General features: G+C 36.7%; 2 protein-coding genes across 2 annotated transcripts; both read right to left on the reverse strand.

Moving 5' to 3' along the window:
- Positions 1 to 874: 874 nt before the first annotated feature.
- Positions 875 to 3,707, reverse strand: LOC113348280 (peroxidase 3-like). The gene is made up of 5 exons (XM_026591997.1): positions 3,015 to 3,707; positions 2,158 to 2,358; positions 1,648 to 1,839; positions 1,377 to 1,539; positions 875 to 1,290 (listed from the first exon to the last, which is right to left on the reverse strand). Exons 1-5 carry the CDS (start codon positions 3,705 to 3,707, stop codon positions 875 to 877), a joined length of 1,665 nt encoding a protein of 554 aa, XP_026447782.1.
- A 3,580-nt stretch (positions 3,708 to 7,287) lies between these two features.
- LOC113295586 (protein VACUOLELESS1-like) lies at positions 7,288 to 16,948 on the reverse strand. The gene is made up of 15 exons (XM_026543920.1): positions 15,955 to 16,948; positions 14,828 to 15,118; positions 14,507 to 14,646; positions 13,388 to 13,493; positions 13,208 to 13,300; positions 11,241 to 11,330; positions 11,015 to 11,128; positions 10,798 to 10,905; positions 10,590 to 10,663; positions 10,393 to 10,447; positions 10,105 to 10,286; positions 9,022 to 9,151; positions 8,637 to 8,739; positions 8,233 to 8,330; positions 7,288 to 7,698 (listed from the first exon to the last, which is right to left on the reverse strand). Exons 1-15 carry the CDS (start codon positions 16,726 to 16,728, stop codon positions 7,543 to 7,545), a joined length of 2,514 nt encoding a protein of 837 aa, XP_026399705.1. The 5' UTR covers positions 16,729 to 16,948; the 3' UTR covers positions 7,288 to 7,542.
- Between the last annotated feature and the right edge of the window lie 550 nt (positions 16,949 to 17,498).

The raw sequence follows: 17,498 nt of genomic DNA on the forward strand, positions 1-17,498 counted from the left end.
GGCTGTTTGGTAACCATTATTCTAATGGATTATCAGCCCATAATCCATTATGCAGATTATAATGGATTTTATACATGTTTGGTAACCATTATAATAATTGATTATTTTAATTATAATTGAAAAAATCCATTATATCCATAAACAGAAAAAAAGTTGTTTTGAAAATTTATTATAATCAATTATTTTTTCTAACAAATTCAAATTGAATTTTTTTCTTCTTATTTTCTCTAAACAATCTAGAGAGTAACAAAAAAAAACATAGGACCAAAAATAAAATCCTAAATCATTGTTCTTTCCTTTCCTTTTTGATATCATCATTCTAAGATAATCAATTATTTGAAAGAAAAATTTGGAAAAATTAACTTTAAAAGTCATTATATCAAAATCATTTATCAATTTATGATTATCTATAATCATAAATAGATAATCATAAATTTTACCAAACAAGGCCCTTGAGTATTGGGACTGGTTCTGGTGCTTCATTTCTAAGATTCGACTTGTCACATGTTGCCGCGCGTCTTTGTATACTTTGCCACTAGAAGACCAGCGAGTAAATTCATTAAAAGACAGCAGAAAATCTAGACCAACCACCCTCCGTGTGAGAACGAGAATGTGGATTTTGCTAAAGAATCAACATCAAAATAAATAACAAGTAGAAACCTGCCTTTTTTTTTTGTTTCTTTTTTTTTCCTTTTCCATTAATTAACCATCATACAAAGTTAAATACCCAATCAATTCATCAATGAAAACCAGAAAGAAAACAAGAAGAATAGCTGAAGAACGGAAACATCACGACAGCTCAAGAGAAAATGAAAAACAGAAAGAAAACAATTTAATTAACAAACAAACCACCAACTAAACTGGCGCGCACAAACTAATTAATAACTGAACATTTCTTTCGAATCTCTCCGGTTGATCCAGTCATAACTCCAAGTTGACCCATTTTTTCCATGGATGTGGCGAATTCTGCAAAGAAATTCGATGAACTACCTTGGAGTAATTGAGTAACAAATGATTTTGAAGCAGCGTCTGTAACGAGAGCTGCGTCTGATTGGAAAAGACCTCGTCTTTTAACCAAATTTTTGTAGTAACCTAAATCAAAAGTCTTGAAACTTCCTGGGTCCATCTCAGATATAGTCGTGTTATCAGTTATTGTTCTGCATTTCCTTGCCTTCAAATTAGCTGCATATTTACTGTCTAGTGAAGGATCTTGGTCTCCTCTGCCAGTAAAGTTGTATAGACGGTTTGAAAATGAAGGATTACAATGAGAGACACCAATTGTGTGAGCACCTAGAGATTGACATGCATTTACGTTAAGCCTAATATATTTTTTGCTTGAAGCTAAAAGCAGTGTAGGGATTATTTCTTATATTTACCGGATAGCAAAACAAGATCTTTCACGTTAAGCCCTTTGTTAGCAAAATTTGATTGAAGGGTAGCAAAGTTGATATTAGGATTGGGGATGTTTCTCAATGCCTCAGACCTTAATGAGATTCTTCCATCTCGTCGTCCAGTCGGGACTTTCCATGTTGGTTCTCCCTGTTATGATGGAAAAATATATATATTAGTCACTTGCACTAAAATTCTAATATGCACTAGCATTAATAAGCTCAGTTAAACATCAAATGGTATCCTTGAATTTCTTACTATGGCAACAACTGAATCCCTTGCAGCTAAAGAGATAATATCTGCACAAGAAACAACACCAGGGCATGCGGCTTCCACTATGCTTTTCACTTTGTCAATGAAGTCGAAACCTCGGAGAGTCAGGTTAGGTTGGGCATCTTTTTCTGCTTGATTGTTCGAAGTTGAGTTCAATAACACAGATGCATCACAACCCTGGATGAAATACATATATATGCTATTAGATAGCGGTACCACTGAATCTAGCCTAGTATTTTATATACCTACATGTTAATAGATCCACCCTTCCCATGCATGCAAATTAAAAATAATAAGTACAATTCATAGAGGGTAAGGTAATAACTAAGACGGTGTTAAAACAAAAAAAAAATATATATATATATATACTTGGACAGATTTTTTAACTATGTATCCAAGTGGAAAACCCTCCGGTGGCATTTACCTTAACAAGAAGCCACACAAGTTCTAGTACTTAAAAAAACGTCAGTGGTGATCTAACAAATATTTGCTTACCCTGACAAAACAGTCATGAAAATGCATTCTAAGTAGAGGTGCAGCTACAACGGGGGCTCGTTTCTGCACATAGTCTTGTATGATCTTCTCAGCTTTAGGACAACTTTGAGCATAAAAACCCATCTTCAATTGAGCATAAGCTGAACCTAACAATCCAAAAACCATAAATATTAAAATGCTTGAATAACCCATTCTTCCTATCTTAATTAGCAGAAGATAACTTAAATATGTAAGACTGCTTTGAGTTTATACGTGTTTTGTTGATGAATACTATGCTTTAGTAAGACCTCTATATATATAGTCATTGTTCAGTTATTCTGAGCCAATACAATCTCAGAAATAATTGAATCCATAACAGCTAAACTGAGATGTGTTTATTACTTAATCCACTACTTTATTTTCATGTTTGGTATTTGATAAGGTGGTTTCGCTCAGCTTTTTTCTCATTACATAGATTAGATTTTTGAGGAGTATTTGGTTTGGCATATATCGCAAGTGGTTCTAGTTTATGTGTTAACGTACCCACTTCTTCACCTATTTTCTTTGTTTTCTTGCATGAAACGAACTGCAAAATGTGAGTTGTGTTTTTTCATTGAATGATACATAGGCTCTTACTTCCCAAAAAAAGAAAAAAAATACTTTTTTCTTTAATAAACAAACCAGGACATACCCTGCGGTTAAATATTATAGTTCAAGTTTTCACCTTCTTGGAGAAGACTCACCAAAACAGAGTTTATGTGTGGTTCCTTCCACTGCTTACACAAAATTTTTTCCACACACCTTCTGGCTAATAGGTCTGCCAAGTGGTTTTCATTCATCGAAATAAGACTAAGTTTTTTTAAGTTACCAATACAAACCAAAAAATTCTTCTCGTTGCCTGCATACAATCCTGGTATATCTTTTTTCACCGTTTGTAATTGACCTCTAACTGCTTCAAGGACTTTCACACTGTCACTCTCAACTTCAACATGTGGATGATTAAGTTGACGTGCCCACTGGATCGTCATGGAAGCAGCTATATCTTCTATTTCTTCCTCTGTTCCTGCTTCAAAGCATCTGCATCTTGCCTCTGAGATCTTACCTGCAAAATCAGAAAGCATTACTGCTATCCCCCCTGCATTCCTATCACTCCGGGTACTCGGAGCTATATTGATATTAACATCTAGTAAGTTAGTGACCAGAGTCTTAGTATTAGCCACAATCTGGACTTCGGACTCTAGTTTTTCACTATCCCTATTATGTCTATTACAGTTGACCATGCTAGTTATGTTGTTACATGTGGATTTAAAGTTCAGTTTAACTTTCTTAAAGACCAGATCACATCTGTTTTTCCAAATCTTCCAGCATATGATTGCCATGACATCAGCCCATGCAATGTTCCTTAAGATATCCATTTCTCCTCTGTAGAACCACTCCTGTAGCCAACTATGAAAGTCGGGCTGACTGTTAGTATAGAAATCTAGACTAATCCCTAAGTATGCTATCACAGACCTTGTGAACTCGCATTCCATGAAGACATGAGTTAGGGTTTCATCCTCCTTATCACACATGGGGCAAATCCTGTTAACATAGGGAAGAATCCTGGCTACTCTTTCATTCAAGGGCAGAATATCGTGAATACATTTCCATAGGAAGGTTTTCACTCATGGGATAGAGTTCATTCTCCACATCTTTCTCCAGAAATTCTTTTGTTCTCTATTTTTTGGTTGACCTTTATGAATTAATTTCCTGTACAAAGACCTGGTTGTGAACTTCCCACTTCTCTCCAGCTTCCATTTCATTTCATCCCTTCTTTCTTTATTTATCTTAATTTGCTTAATTTTGTCACCTACCCGTGTTCCAAAGTATATTGTTAACTTTTGTTCATCCCAGTTCCACTTGTTTTCTTTTTTCACCATCAGTTCTTCTAGGAAAGTAATTCTCTGGTAGATATCAGTTGGTTCGACAAGAAGCTCTTGTTGTTCTGGGTACCAAATGTGCTCCCATACCCTTATCAGTTTTCCATCCCCTATTATCCACTCCATGTTCTCCTTTATTTTTCCCATTTCCCTCATCAGATTTTTCCACACCCAAGAGTCTTTGTCAGAACTCTTGTAATTATTGCTCAACAAACTGGTTTCTGGGTAATATTTATTTTCATAAATAGAATCCCACAACCCTTTAGGTTCTTGCATCAATCTCCAACACACTTTGGCTAGCATTGCTGAATTAAAAATTCTCAGATTCACAAATCCCATTCCTCCCATAATTTTTAGCTTGCATACTGATACCCAAGCCTTTATGTAGACCCCTTTTTTCCCATTTTCATCCTTCCCCCAGAAGAAATCACGCTGCATCTTATCCATGCTATCAATTACTGCCACTGGAACTCTGAAACAGTTCATTTGGTACATCGGAACTGTCGAAGAAGCCGCCTGAGTCATAATTCCTTTACCTGCACAGGACATGTTTTTTCCTTTCCACTCTTTAAGCCTACCACCCATGTTTTCCAACATAAATTTACACGACTTAATCTTAGATGTGTGAGTAAACAGGGGTGATCCTAAGTACTTGTCATTGAGAGATATTCTCTTAACACCCAGAGTGCTAATGACCTCATCTATGGTGTTTTGGTGAATGTTAGGGCTTAAAAAAATGCCCGACTTCTCTAGGTTGATTAGCTGCCCAGATGCTAAGCTGAACTCAGTTAGCACTTTCAGGATGCTAGCACTATCCTCCTTAGTTGCTGTGCTGAAGATTAGTAAATCGTCAGCAAAAAGCAGGTGTGATATTGGTGGGACATTTAAACCCACTTTTATTCCATGGATACGGTTTAAGTCCTCAGCCTTGGAGATCGCTCTGGAAAGCACCTCCATACACATGATGAACAAGTATGGAGATAACGGATCTCCCTGTCTAAGCCCCCTAGACGGGTTGAATTGTTCACAAGGGACTCCATTCAACAGAACCGAAGCTGAGACTGTATTAATGCATTGGTGCACCATTTGACACCACTGACTGTTAAAATCAAGTTTATTCATAATCTTTCCTAGGAAATTCCACTCTACTCTATCAAATGCCTTCGACATATCAATCTTCAAACCCATAAGAAATTCACTTCCTCTTTTTTCCCTCATCGTATGGATCATCTCGTGGGCTATGAATATGTTATCCGAGATTTGTCTACCTTGGATAAAAGCTGACTGGTACGGAGAGATCAACTTAGGGAGAAACTTTTTCAGCCTGTTTGCCATGATTTTCGATATTATTTTATATATTATATTACTTAGGATAATTGGTCTGTAATCCCCAGCGGCTTGTGGGTATTCTATCTTAGGAATCAGGATTATGAATGTTGTGTTTATCTCTCTAAGAATGAAACCTGTGGTGAAAAACTTTCCACCATACTACACACCTCTTTTTGCACCACCTCCCAGTTCATGTGAAAGAACTTGGATGTGAAGCCGTCTGGTCCAGGTGCCTTATCTGGCTCCATGGAGAAGACAACTCTCCTCACCTCTTCAATACTAGGCTCTTTTAACCCTCCGAATATATTTGTGTTTCAAGGTGAGTAAGTTAAACGATCCATGGGCCTTAAACTGGTTCCAGGAAGAGTGCTTATAGTGTCATAGTTTATTGCTCAGATATTGATGAAAAGAAACCTGTTTTGAGGCATACTGAAATTTTTTGAGGCATACTAAATAATGCCAAAATAGGGTCACCAAATAAAAAATAACATCACCCCTTAACCACCCTTTTTGATAATGGCATAACCACCCTTACATAATTGGTGTTAATGATTATGATAAGATTTGATTAGCTAGGAATTTTAAGGATTGATTAAAAATTATATTATTAGTGGTGAATTAGTAGATAAATCAAATTTATGTGAGAGAGTTGGGATTCTTGAGAGGAAGAAGAAGAAGTGAAAAAAACTTGGGTTTTGAATTTTGAGATTTTAATGATTAGACGTGACCAAAATGTGTGATTCAAATCATAGGTAGACTTCTATACGAGGTTTAATTTCTTTTTATAAGTTGAATCTTTCAAAAAAATTAATTTTTAAAACCCAGATCTACTGACCAGATGAACAGTTCGGCTGAAAAGTTATCAGCCGAACCTAGGTATATTTTCAAAAAACTGAGGTGCGGCTGGAAAGTTATCAGCCGAACCTAGGTATATTTTCAAAAAACTGAAATTCGGCTGAAAAGTTATCAACCGAACTTCACTCTGTAACTGACGAATTTTGGTTCGGCTGATTCGAACAAAATCTAGCAAAGTCGCATTAGTCGAACATAGTGTTTCTCTAAATCATACACTAGGTTCTGCTCAAAATTGATACTCCAAGATCAGCCGAACTGATCTTCTGAAAACCCTAATTTCATCTTTGAAATCATATTCTATCGATCAAACAAAATAAAATCAATCAAAAACAAGATGGGTTTGTTACACATACATTCTAAAATACATATAAGAGCAATTGAGATTTGGATTTCGCACTCCAACATCGCTCACTTCGATTCGTGTTTGCGTTGCTTGATCAATTTCTTGATTGAATTTGAGTCCAAGATTTTGAGTTTAAAGTTTATTTTGATTTTTGATTTTAGGTTTTTGATGATAAGGGCACTCTGATAATTTAAATTGTTTAAGGATATATAGGTAATTGCAGTACCTTTAGACACCCCTTATAAACCCATCCTAAATAGTATAATGAATGAGTATGCCTCAAAAAAAAATGAGTGCCTCAAAACAGGTTTCGATGAAAAAGCAGTTGTTTTGTAGGTTGGGCGCCATGGAGAGATTGGAGATTTATACCCCAAAAATTATCTTCAGTCCAAGAGCCCCTCCCGACTCCCTTTTGATCCGTCTGATAAGCCAGAATGCTAACAACCTTAATTGCAATCTCCCTTTAGTAGTATATAACAAAGAGAAGAAGAAACAAACACAACCAAAATAATCAGCATTTAGAGTTGCTACTTGTTTTGCAAAAAAAAATAAGTGAGCCTGCACCAAAGGTTGCATTTTTCAAGGTGGAGTTCGGCAGAATCAACGGCAAGAGGACTCTGCATGGGCAAGCTGATGTGATCAGTCAAGGTGCGCTATGCCAACACCAATGGCTGCAGTAGGTTCTCATTGTGCAAAAGAAAGAGAGATCAATAAAAATTGGTTTCCGTTAGGTATTATAACTTTTATTTAGTGCAGGACCAAGGATATAAAACAAAAAAACTCATTTACATTACACAACGCACACAAATTCGTATTAAGTAAATACATTTATAAACCCTGTACAGGGTCTGAGTACCCACTGACATATCTTTTGTACCATTCAGATCCAGACCAATGAACCATGAAACCAGGGAAATAGTTTCATACAGAGAACATACAAAATGAACTGAAACGACACAACTAAGAGACTCCTAGTCGGTCCCGCAGTGTGTCGAAAATAGATGACGCAGCAGCATTTTGAGCAAAGGTCAGCTTCAACCGGCCTAGCAACTCGCCGTCTTTCGACTGAGTTGCAGCATCTGCAGCTTCTTTTGCCATCCCAATACGAGCATAAGACTGAAACCAAAAATAGTTCAGTTTAAAGAAGACAACACCTTAGAGAAGCAAGAAAAAGTTCTATTTTTCGTTAACATTTAACAACGAAACCAATTAGTTTTGTACCCTTGCCATTTTTGAAACATGCTAAAAACTGACTGACTTTCTCTAGTAAATATAAGACTTTCTCAAGTCCGATTTTGTGCACACTCCTTAAGGAGTGTGCACGTAACATTTCATTCTCGACCATCGATTTAATTTAGGGAGTTATCTAATGAGGGTCGAGATTCTAAACATGGAGGGTAATGAGGCCAACAGTTAACTAATCAACCAAAATCAAAAGAACCTGTCAAATATACACTCTTTAGAGGAGTGTGCACATAACTGAACTCGACTTTCTCTGTCGAAAAATATTTAACAATGGAGGACCTTATACAACAACTTCACTAATCCAGTATTTATTTGTCCAAGGATCTTTCTTATCAGTTTCTGAGAAATGCTCTCCTACAGCAAGTAACATGTTAAGTAGAAGGCCAAGTGCTAATAGAGAAATACCTCAGCTCTTTCTGTGAGATCCGTGAGTTTCGGAATGTATTTGAGAGCTTCACTTTTCTCATCTGCATCAATGCACGCCTCAACAAACGGTCTATAACCTATTTTTTTATCACCAAACGGAATGTAATATGATAAGTTTCCATTTGTCTGATTCTCAGAAACGCACCTGAAATTTTTTATAATCTGTATATAGTGTTTGATGCAAAAAACAGCCGACACTTGCAGGAGAACAAAGCATCATCTTAATACAAAAGTGGTAAATGGTATGGTAATCTATATGTCCTCTATTTAACACAGTCAGATATCCAGCTCTTGAAAGACACGTGAATGGCAAGAACGCATTAGACTTTGAGCTCTTTAACTTGCTATCTGAAGTAAATAGAAAACTATTGAATAAGGTTTACCTATAGGTGGTCTCTTCTCCTTGGAAAATTTTTCTAGTGCATCCCAATCTCTTTTTGTAGCCAGAGCAAATGCTTTGAGCCAATACCATCTTTTTTCAGAAACCTGCAGGGGATCTTACAGTTAGATATTGAGAATAGCACATAGAAAATACAGATTTCTTTTTAGTAATAACGATTCACGACTCTATTAGACAAGAAAAGGGCCATTTTTGAAAGCTGATTAAATTGGTTAAAGTGAAATGGTGAAAGAATTCAAATTCAATTTGAGCAGGATGGTCCAATCAGTCCCTAAAACAATTCCCTCTTCAGACACCCAAATCACGTTCTACTCTATCAACATCCACTAACGAAAAATAGTACGGACAATAAACTGTGGATCGCTGACCTTAAATTCTGATCTGACTTTCATTGCAGCTCGATGATTGCCAAGTGCAATACACGTTCGGATTGTATCACTAACACTCGAATCAACAAATATAGTCTGCTTTGTGCTCACCTCTAACTCATGCTGTATTCTGCATAAAGAGTTGAGTAAAATAACAAAGCACACACAGAGGGATACAAATTAACAGAACATATTACAGTCTGACTTCCTGAAATTGAAGAGGCTCGAGTTTTACCAAAAAATAGAAACCTTAGTGCAAGGCATCGCCTAGGCACGAAAATGGCATTATTTTCCAATGAGCCCCACACAGTAAAAAAAAATGCACGTTTAAAAGGGGCATTCGGGTGACGCCTTTAGAGGTGCCCGGGCCAAGGCGTCAGTGATCTGAGCGCCTAGTGGTATCTTTCTAAAAAAAAATTCAAATATTTTTCAAACCTTTGCCATTTAAGTTATGTAACTAATACTATTAGTCAACATTCTAAGACCCTAACCTATTTAATTTTGTATGTACATACTTATACATACGGAATGGATCCCTTGACTTAAAGTTCCTGACTTAATTTCTTACTTAATTTCTCCACCGTCAGATGTTAGTGGATGGATGGTTGATATTAACTCCCTTGTTTTTTAAAATCTCATCTTGATCTTCATCGTTGATACACTTGCATCTGATGGTGGAAAAATTAAGTATAAAACTAAGTCAGGAAGTATAACTTTAGTAGATTCAAATCATCTACTTCTCTTAGTTCTCTGTTATACCTAGTATTCTAGAGGATACAGAGTAAGAATATAGTAGTTTTTGTTAAATAATTTGATATGGTATTCCTATAATGTACACACATACATACTTATATGACTAATCTAGTTATACGCTGCAGCTTCACCGCGCCTCTAAATTAAGAATCGTATTATGTAACCAATGTATAATAACGTGACTAGTATAGTTGAGAATCATAATGTGTAACTAAACGTATGATTTCAAACATGCAAATTCAGAATTGGAGTCTGAAATGATTTTAATTCTGGTCTGAACTTGTGAAGGATTTAGGACACCATAGCATATGTATATTTCACATATGTTACCTTAGCAATCTTGCATGCTCTTCAGCAGCCTTGGACTCAAAGGTGTGTTCTTTGGTCTCAGCAAATAGCGAATGAGTCTTCTCAATAAGCTTTATGCGTGGACCATGAAGTGGAGACCCCCTACTTGCCATTGGATTCTTTCCTAGTTCCCATGACTCCTTCCATAAGAGAAGAGCCACATCCTGTTAAACAGCAGAAAATATTTGGTTAATATGAAAGTATCCACAAAATAGAAAATAGAAGTGCAAGGAAATAAAATACAAGTAATATTCTTGTCATAAAGCTTACTTGAAGCTGTCCAGTCGAGAGAAAGAAGTCTTTCAGGAACTCATGTTTATAACACCTTCAAAATGAGCATTATACTGTCATGAACCGTAATACACATGTCCCGAGCAAAAGAAGCTTAACTCAAACAATTCTGGCTAAATATGAGGCCAAGGAAAAGAAAAGCAAATGCAGCGTCATATAAGTAACCAAAAAGGTACCGCGCATATGTGATGAATAGATCCCGAGCCAGAGGTCTTGCCTGTATCGTTCCAAAAAACTCCAGCGGTGGACTCTGCATGCACAAGGAGGAAAAGACAATAACACAAACAAACAAAAGTATTCCTAAAACAAGCCATGCTTGAATCCTCGGCTGATAAAACCTACAGCAGCAGAAGAAAGTATATGCCGAGAGCCCGAAAGTACTACCTTCTGCCAGATGTGGAAGAGGGAAAGATAAACAAGGTCAGTATCACCACTCTCAGTAGCCTTCATCAAAGCTGTATCTTCCTCTCCTATGCTTAACAAAAGAGGAACCTGTCAACATCATTATTTTTGTTAGTATTTTTCCAAGAATCTGCAGAATGCTTCTTTAACTACTTTTAATCTTTTATCGTCTCATTAAATTTTATGACACAAAAGACACCTGTTTGGAGGAACGTGGTTCATGTTCGACAAGCATTGCAGCTAACTTCCGACGGCCACTTTTATCTGCTTGAGAGGCAACTGCAGCATATGATATGCCTTTGCACAATTTCAACTGAAAATTGAAGTTGTTTTAGAAGACAAATGGTATGGAAGAAAAGAGACAGAACTGAAAAAAGAAATTGTAAAAAACAAAATCAAGGAAAGAAGATGTACGTAATGCACACCTTATCAAGCAACATTTCAAGAAGAGCAGCATCATGAATGGCCGGCGAAGCTGTTATTTTTGCACATGCCCAGTGCATTATAACCACCTCCTAATCAGCAAATAATTTCATGGGTGTAAAGCAAGTAATCATATCTTCTCGGCTAATTAGGACAACATAGACCAACAACGGACACTGGGAATTTAAGAGCCGAAAGAAAGAAAAAAATAATAATAAAAAAAAATCCTACGTGGTGACTTGAGTTTCTTAACTATTTTGTTCCTTTCACAAAACTGTCTCCCCAAAGTTTTGGAAGTTGTTTTAGTATTTAATTTTAAAGTTATTAGGTTAAAACTTATTTATCTCTTTCTAGAAACCCAACAGCTGCAACCCCTATATATAAGCTTACAGCAATTGCTACACATATATCCACCCCAATTGAATCGGGAAAAAGAAATGATATTTTCCTAATATTTCACCATCATCAATTATATCCTTCATCCTGCATGCATATCTAACTAAGACAGACGCACTGGTCACACTCCTAATCTCAGACTCTTGAAAGGTTTATTTTGTCCCTGCTACAAAAGTATCTTCCCCTAGATTTTCTTTCAAATTGACATTTTCGTTCAATCCAGCAGAAAAATTTGAAATCTAAGTAGATAAGGCTATTGTGACTCCAAGAAAATAAAAATAATTTTTTTCTACAAAATCAGGGAAGCAAATTGGATCTTGTAAAACTAAAGATGGAATTTTATCCTGTAAAAAATGGGTCCTGTTTTCCCTTCAAAATCAATCACAACGCATGATTAAAGATGAAGCTGGTCACAATTCCTTCCAGATTAGCCACATCAAACCATATGCACAAGCATCGTCAAGTGCAATAGAAATGGTGAATCCTTCTAGATTACAGACAAAAATATTTTGTAACACTGTCCAGGAGTGTCCTATTAGAGCTCTGGGCTTACTTGTACCATTCATTTTGGGCATAATTCTTGGTAGCCAGGAATCAAAACGAGGTGGAAATCGTTAAATATCTAAAGAGTCCTAAGTTTAGGAGCGTGACGGAAGCGTCCGCTTCTATTGATATGCGTGCATGATTCACTTGATGAAAGTGAAAGAAATTTAGAAACTAAAAAGAGAATTGTGTTTCTGATAAAATTGATGAACATGTAAGTTGCTCAGTGCTTACATAGAGGTTTCAGTTCGATACTTCCGACGAAAGTTTGCAACTCTGTGGATTTCAGAGAGAGATAAACAGGTAGCAAATAAAGCTCACCATTTTGTTTTCAATAGAAATAAAATACTAAAAACAACTTTCAATATTAATAAAAATAAAATTTAAATACTGAAAACAACTTCCAATAATTGTAGTTAATGCAGGCATTTTATTTTATTTTTTTTGGGGGAAAGGGTGTTTCCATTTTTTAGGAGTGCGGTTCTCACTTGTTTGGAGTGCAGCTCTCAACAAGGTTCTCCGTGAGAAACACAGAGTTGTAAAGGTGGGGTCCCGCATATCTGGCGTAACTGTGAAAGGTTCATGTGGAACAGTTGTCCTTTCTAGCCAGAATCCTCAAGACCTTCTAATTAGTGGCTTGAAACTTTTCCTTCACCAACAACTCTTTCGATAGATAAAACAAACATCTAAGTGGAGCTCAGTCTTATGTGTAACACGTCATTAATATGTCGAAAGAAACATTGGTAAACTTATAGATGGGTTTTAAGATACAGATACAGGCCTGATTAAAGAAGTTTAAAACTGGACATGTCAGCAATTCTAGGATCTAAGCCTTGGTTCGAAATATATCCTGTGCCAGTTTAACAAAAATGGTAATTAAGAAACAATTACTATTTCTCCTGGGCAGACTAGGCTAATGCTTCAAAGGAACCACTAGAATAATTTCTGAAAGGATCCCAGGTTATGATTAAAAGACAAACGAGGAGAGTATAATAGCTCATACTTATCAAACAAATAAAAGGTAGCTTACCGGGCTCAAGCCAGTGTAATCTGATATACGCAGTGCCAAAAGGTGTTGGTGAGCATTAATCAGACGACCAATTAGAACTGGCGCAGTTAGTAACTGCAGGAAGAGTGAGAATATTTGCTATAGTTAAACACCACAGGATCTAAAATAATCCTAGCAGCTAGTTAATTAAGGGTTGGCGACCTTGTATTGCTGAATACTAAGAGGAACACCAATCTCATAGTTGCGCACAGCATTTAGCACCCGTAATGTTTTACACATTTCTTGAAACCGATCACGTTGAACATGGCTGTAAAATCCAACAAGAACCCAGTACACGGTCAGATAAAAAAAATATTACCAACATAGAAGGAACTAACATAGTGCAACCAGATTATCTATGCAGGCCATTTTTTCACTTTCAATACCCTGCGTACATGGACAGATACACAAAATATTTCCTTTTCCTTTCATTTGATGATCTTTTTTTATCAGAAACCCAAAGATTCCTCCCCCTCATTCAACCAGCAACCACAAAACAGTTTTGAGGTTTTGGGCACCACTGAATCCATGGTTCAAGGATACATTATGCTATTCACAGACTAGACAGTTTAAGCACATTCATTCAAATAAATAAAAAATTGTGAAACAAGAAAATACCACACAAACTATCAAATAGGGCATTCCATAGAATATGTTCACAAATTGTATACTGATTTCAGAAAAACAATTTTTTTGGAGTAAAATCTATGAGTTCCGTGATTCTAAAGAACAGACAGACTCTTTGATCCTGAAGTTAGTTCTGATCATTTGCCTGTAAGGTGTGAAGTGATAGCTTTTGTAAGGAAGAGCCAAGAAGAATTTTATCTAATTCGGATCTTCCTCAAAAGCAGTTACAAAGCTGTCGAATATGACTATAAAATAGGGTCAATGTTGACAAGTAAAAATACCGAACGTTCTGGCCATAAAGAATTTCTCACATAAGATACTGAGGGGGTCTCTTAATATCGAATTTTAGAATGCTGAAACTTTTTCTCATCAGCTCAATTTTATGGTTTTCACAGCTTCAGAATTTATCCATAGAATGAAAAGTTTTTCACACAAATCCCAGTTTACTGGTAAAGCTGTTATTTTTACTGCAGTGTACATTAGTAGTTCCACATAAGAATGTCTTTATTGGTCCGACGGTAATACATAGTAATGTTTCTTACTCACAACAAGATATTTTTTTCAATTGAAGAACTGAAGCTTCCTTTAGTTGTCAAACTAACAGTCTAAATGTCTGACTATGAAAAACACCCGAATAGACCTTTGAAAACCAACCTGCAAAAGGATTGACCATAGCTGGCAGCCTTAAGTAGAGTTCGTTGCCGTGACACATCAAACTCATGACCCGCCGCGTCAATACAAGCTTCAACAGCTTCAGGAAGGTTGGAGCGAATTGATCTCAAATTATCATCCGCCTGTCAAGAAGATGGTAATATTTAGTAGTAATTCTTTTAAAAATCCTAAATTCAAACAAAAACCCGAATTCTTCATCGATCAATTTGAGTCAAAGCACGAGACGTGTTGACATTAGGACAAGCAAGAATCACCCTGATCAAACCATAAAGGCTATTTGTTTCATTCTTGTGACAAGCATACCTTGGCACTTCGCTTGTCAAAGAAATCCAACGCATCGTACAATAAGGCTGGAGGTTTTGTGCTCGCTATGCTAAAGATAGACACGGTGGATTCAGGGACTAATTGTAAGAATTCCATGCTGGTATTTGAAAGTACCCTCACTCCATCACACTCCGGAATAAGAATGATGGGATCATCATATAGATAGCGAACTGGATCACCAAATGGACCTACCACCAAAAGCATTTCATCCCAGTAGAGAAGTACACTATGCATTCCACACCAAGCTAACTGCTCAGGAGGTAAGGCTGACTGCAAAAACATGATATTGAAAATCAGCATGATACAATGGATAATGTGTTTATAATATGAGTGGGAACTATTCAAATGAACAAAAAGAATGTAACTGCTCAAACAGAAAAGGTTTAAAATATTTTCTGATGCTCATCAGAAAATTGAGAAAAGAAGCAACCCGATATTTATCCCAACTGTTCCATTTTCACTACAAGGTGCTAAAATCAGGTTATGGAGTATGGCGGTCGCATTAACTCATTGAATCTTCAATGTCTCATAACTTTACATTTTTGTTTCCTTAAATACTACAAAAGCCATGTGACAATTCTACTGATATGAGTGTGCCTGTGTCAGACGATGCAACAAATGAGCTACAAGGCCATCTGCACACCTATTTACTTGTCCCAGTAATAGTGTGCTCTATCTTATATATCCAATTTCTTTTGTTGGATCCAGACAAATTTTAGATACATGCGGGTAATTAACTTTTAACTATCTGTCATGTTCAGACTGGGTACGTACAAGCACATAAAGTCACAACATATATACTCTCCGCATCTAGATAATAATAAGAGCTTGGTTCAAGAATCACCTTCAAGTTAAGAAAACACAATAAGTTTCTATCTTTGCTTTCCCTAGTTTTTTACATACTTAGAATCAGATCTTTAATTTGGTTATGCCCTAGGACGTCATCATGTTGTCAACTAAGCATATGATGTGATTGTCAAGTGAAAGTTATTTTAGACGGAGCAAATGAATCTAATGAGAAAATAAGTTTCTCCTACCCAAATTTTCTGAGTATTTGCGAACTCAACAACAATTAATACAAGTTGTAAACAAAATCCAATACTTGCCTCACATTCATACTCGAATATCTCTTTATAATCCGTATTGGAAGTAACCAGAAGCCGGCCATCATGAGTGAATGATGCAAGGAACTTCCCATTTTGAGTCAAGACCATTTTCTGTAAAGGTCCAATTCCCTCTCCAACCTTCTGAATACCATCTTCATCAACAACTAAAATATAATCGTTCACTCCTAAAAGCACTTCAACATTCCCAGACATTGTATACTGTGGTTCAATGACAGCAATACAGAGTGGATAATCTTCTAAAAGAGGATCCTCAAGTTTACAAGGATTAGGGTTTTTGAAATCAGATATACAAAAAATCTGATAGCCTTCAGTTAAACAAACCATGCCATTACCCCAAAACACACATTCAACAACATTCTGTTCTAAGAATTCACTTCCTAATGATATATTAGGTTCTTGAATCTCACCGTGAATATTATACCTATAAACAGTTCCATCCTGAACAACACAAACTAAAGTTTGATCATCAGTCCATGACATACCAATTAAACGACCACCAGGACGATCCCATCTAGTTGATGAAAGAAGAATTCCAGCTGAATTGTAAATGTTTAATTTTCTTAAAGCAGATTCAGCAAGAAGTTGAACAATTTTAGCATCATCACGAATAACAGCGATTGGACCACCAAAAGGAGCACAGGCAATTTTGTTACGAGAAAGATCTACTTGCCATTGCATTGAATAGATCTCTGGTTTTCGATAATAGCTTTCGTGTTGAAGTTGCCATTCCGCAGCTACTGAAACACCAGCCATTTTGGATTGAATTTTTTAGGGTTTCAGTTGACAAAGAATCTACTGGGAATTTTTTTTCTTCTTGGAATTCATGTATCAATTCACCACCATTACTACTTGTAGGAGATGGGATTTTGGTTTGGTTTTGCAGAAAAATGTTGACAAGACGAAAAACGAATTTGCTAATCTGCGCCTCGTATGGTGCGCAGACTTTTGAGGAGACGGAAATTATTCTTAAAGCAGGCCCTCTACAGGTGTGTTTGTTTCCCTTGGCTAGGGGCTATATTATTAGCCTAGACCAAGGGTACGTTTGGGGCGTAGGGAGTTGAGGATGAAGTTCGATCAACGCTATCACGGTGTTAATCCTCAAGGGAGTTGGGGGAGTTGGGTGTAGTTGGGTGTTTTCCCCTTAGTCATCGGGAAGTTCGAAGGAGTCTCTCAAAATTCCCGTTAGTCATGGAAGAATTTAGAAGAGTCTCTCAAATTCCCTAAAAAACTCCTTTAGTCGTGGGGGAGTTTGAAAGAAACTCTTAAACTCCATGTTAGTGGTAAAAACTAGAATGCTAGGGAGTTGGGTTTTTTTGGGGAGTTCTGGGGAGTTTATAGTGTATTTTTGTCTCACTCCAAATCTCTCAAAAGAGTAGAGATTTTGGGAGAGTCTCTCAAACTCCCTACACTCAAAACACCAAACTCTCTCAAACTCCCTATATTATCTTACACTCCCTCAAAATCCCCAAGATCCAAAATACATTAAACTCCCCCCCCCCCCCCCCCCCCCCCCCCCCCCCCCC

The sequence above is a fragment of the Papaver somniferum genome, chromosome 1 (assembly GCF_003573695.1).
Source record: "Papaver somniferum cultivar HN1 chromosome 1, ASM357369v1, whole genome shotgun sequence".
NCBI classification, from domain to species: domain Eukaryota; kingdom Viridiplantae; phylum Streptophyta; class Magnoliopsida; order Ranunculales; family Papaveraceae; genus Papaver; species Papaver somniferum.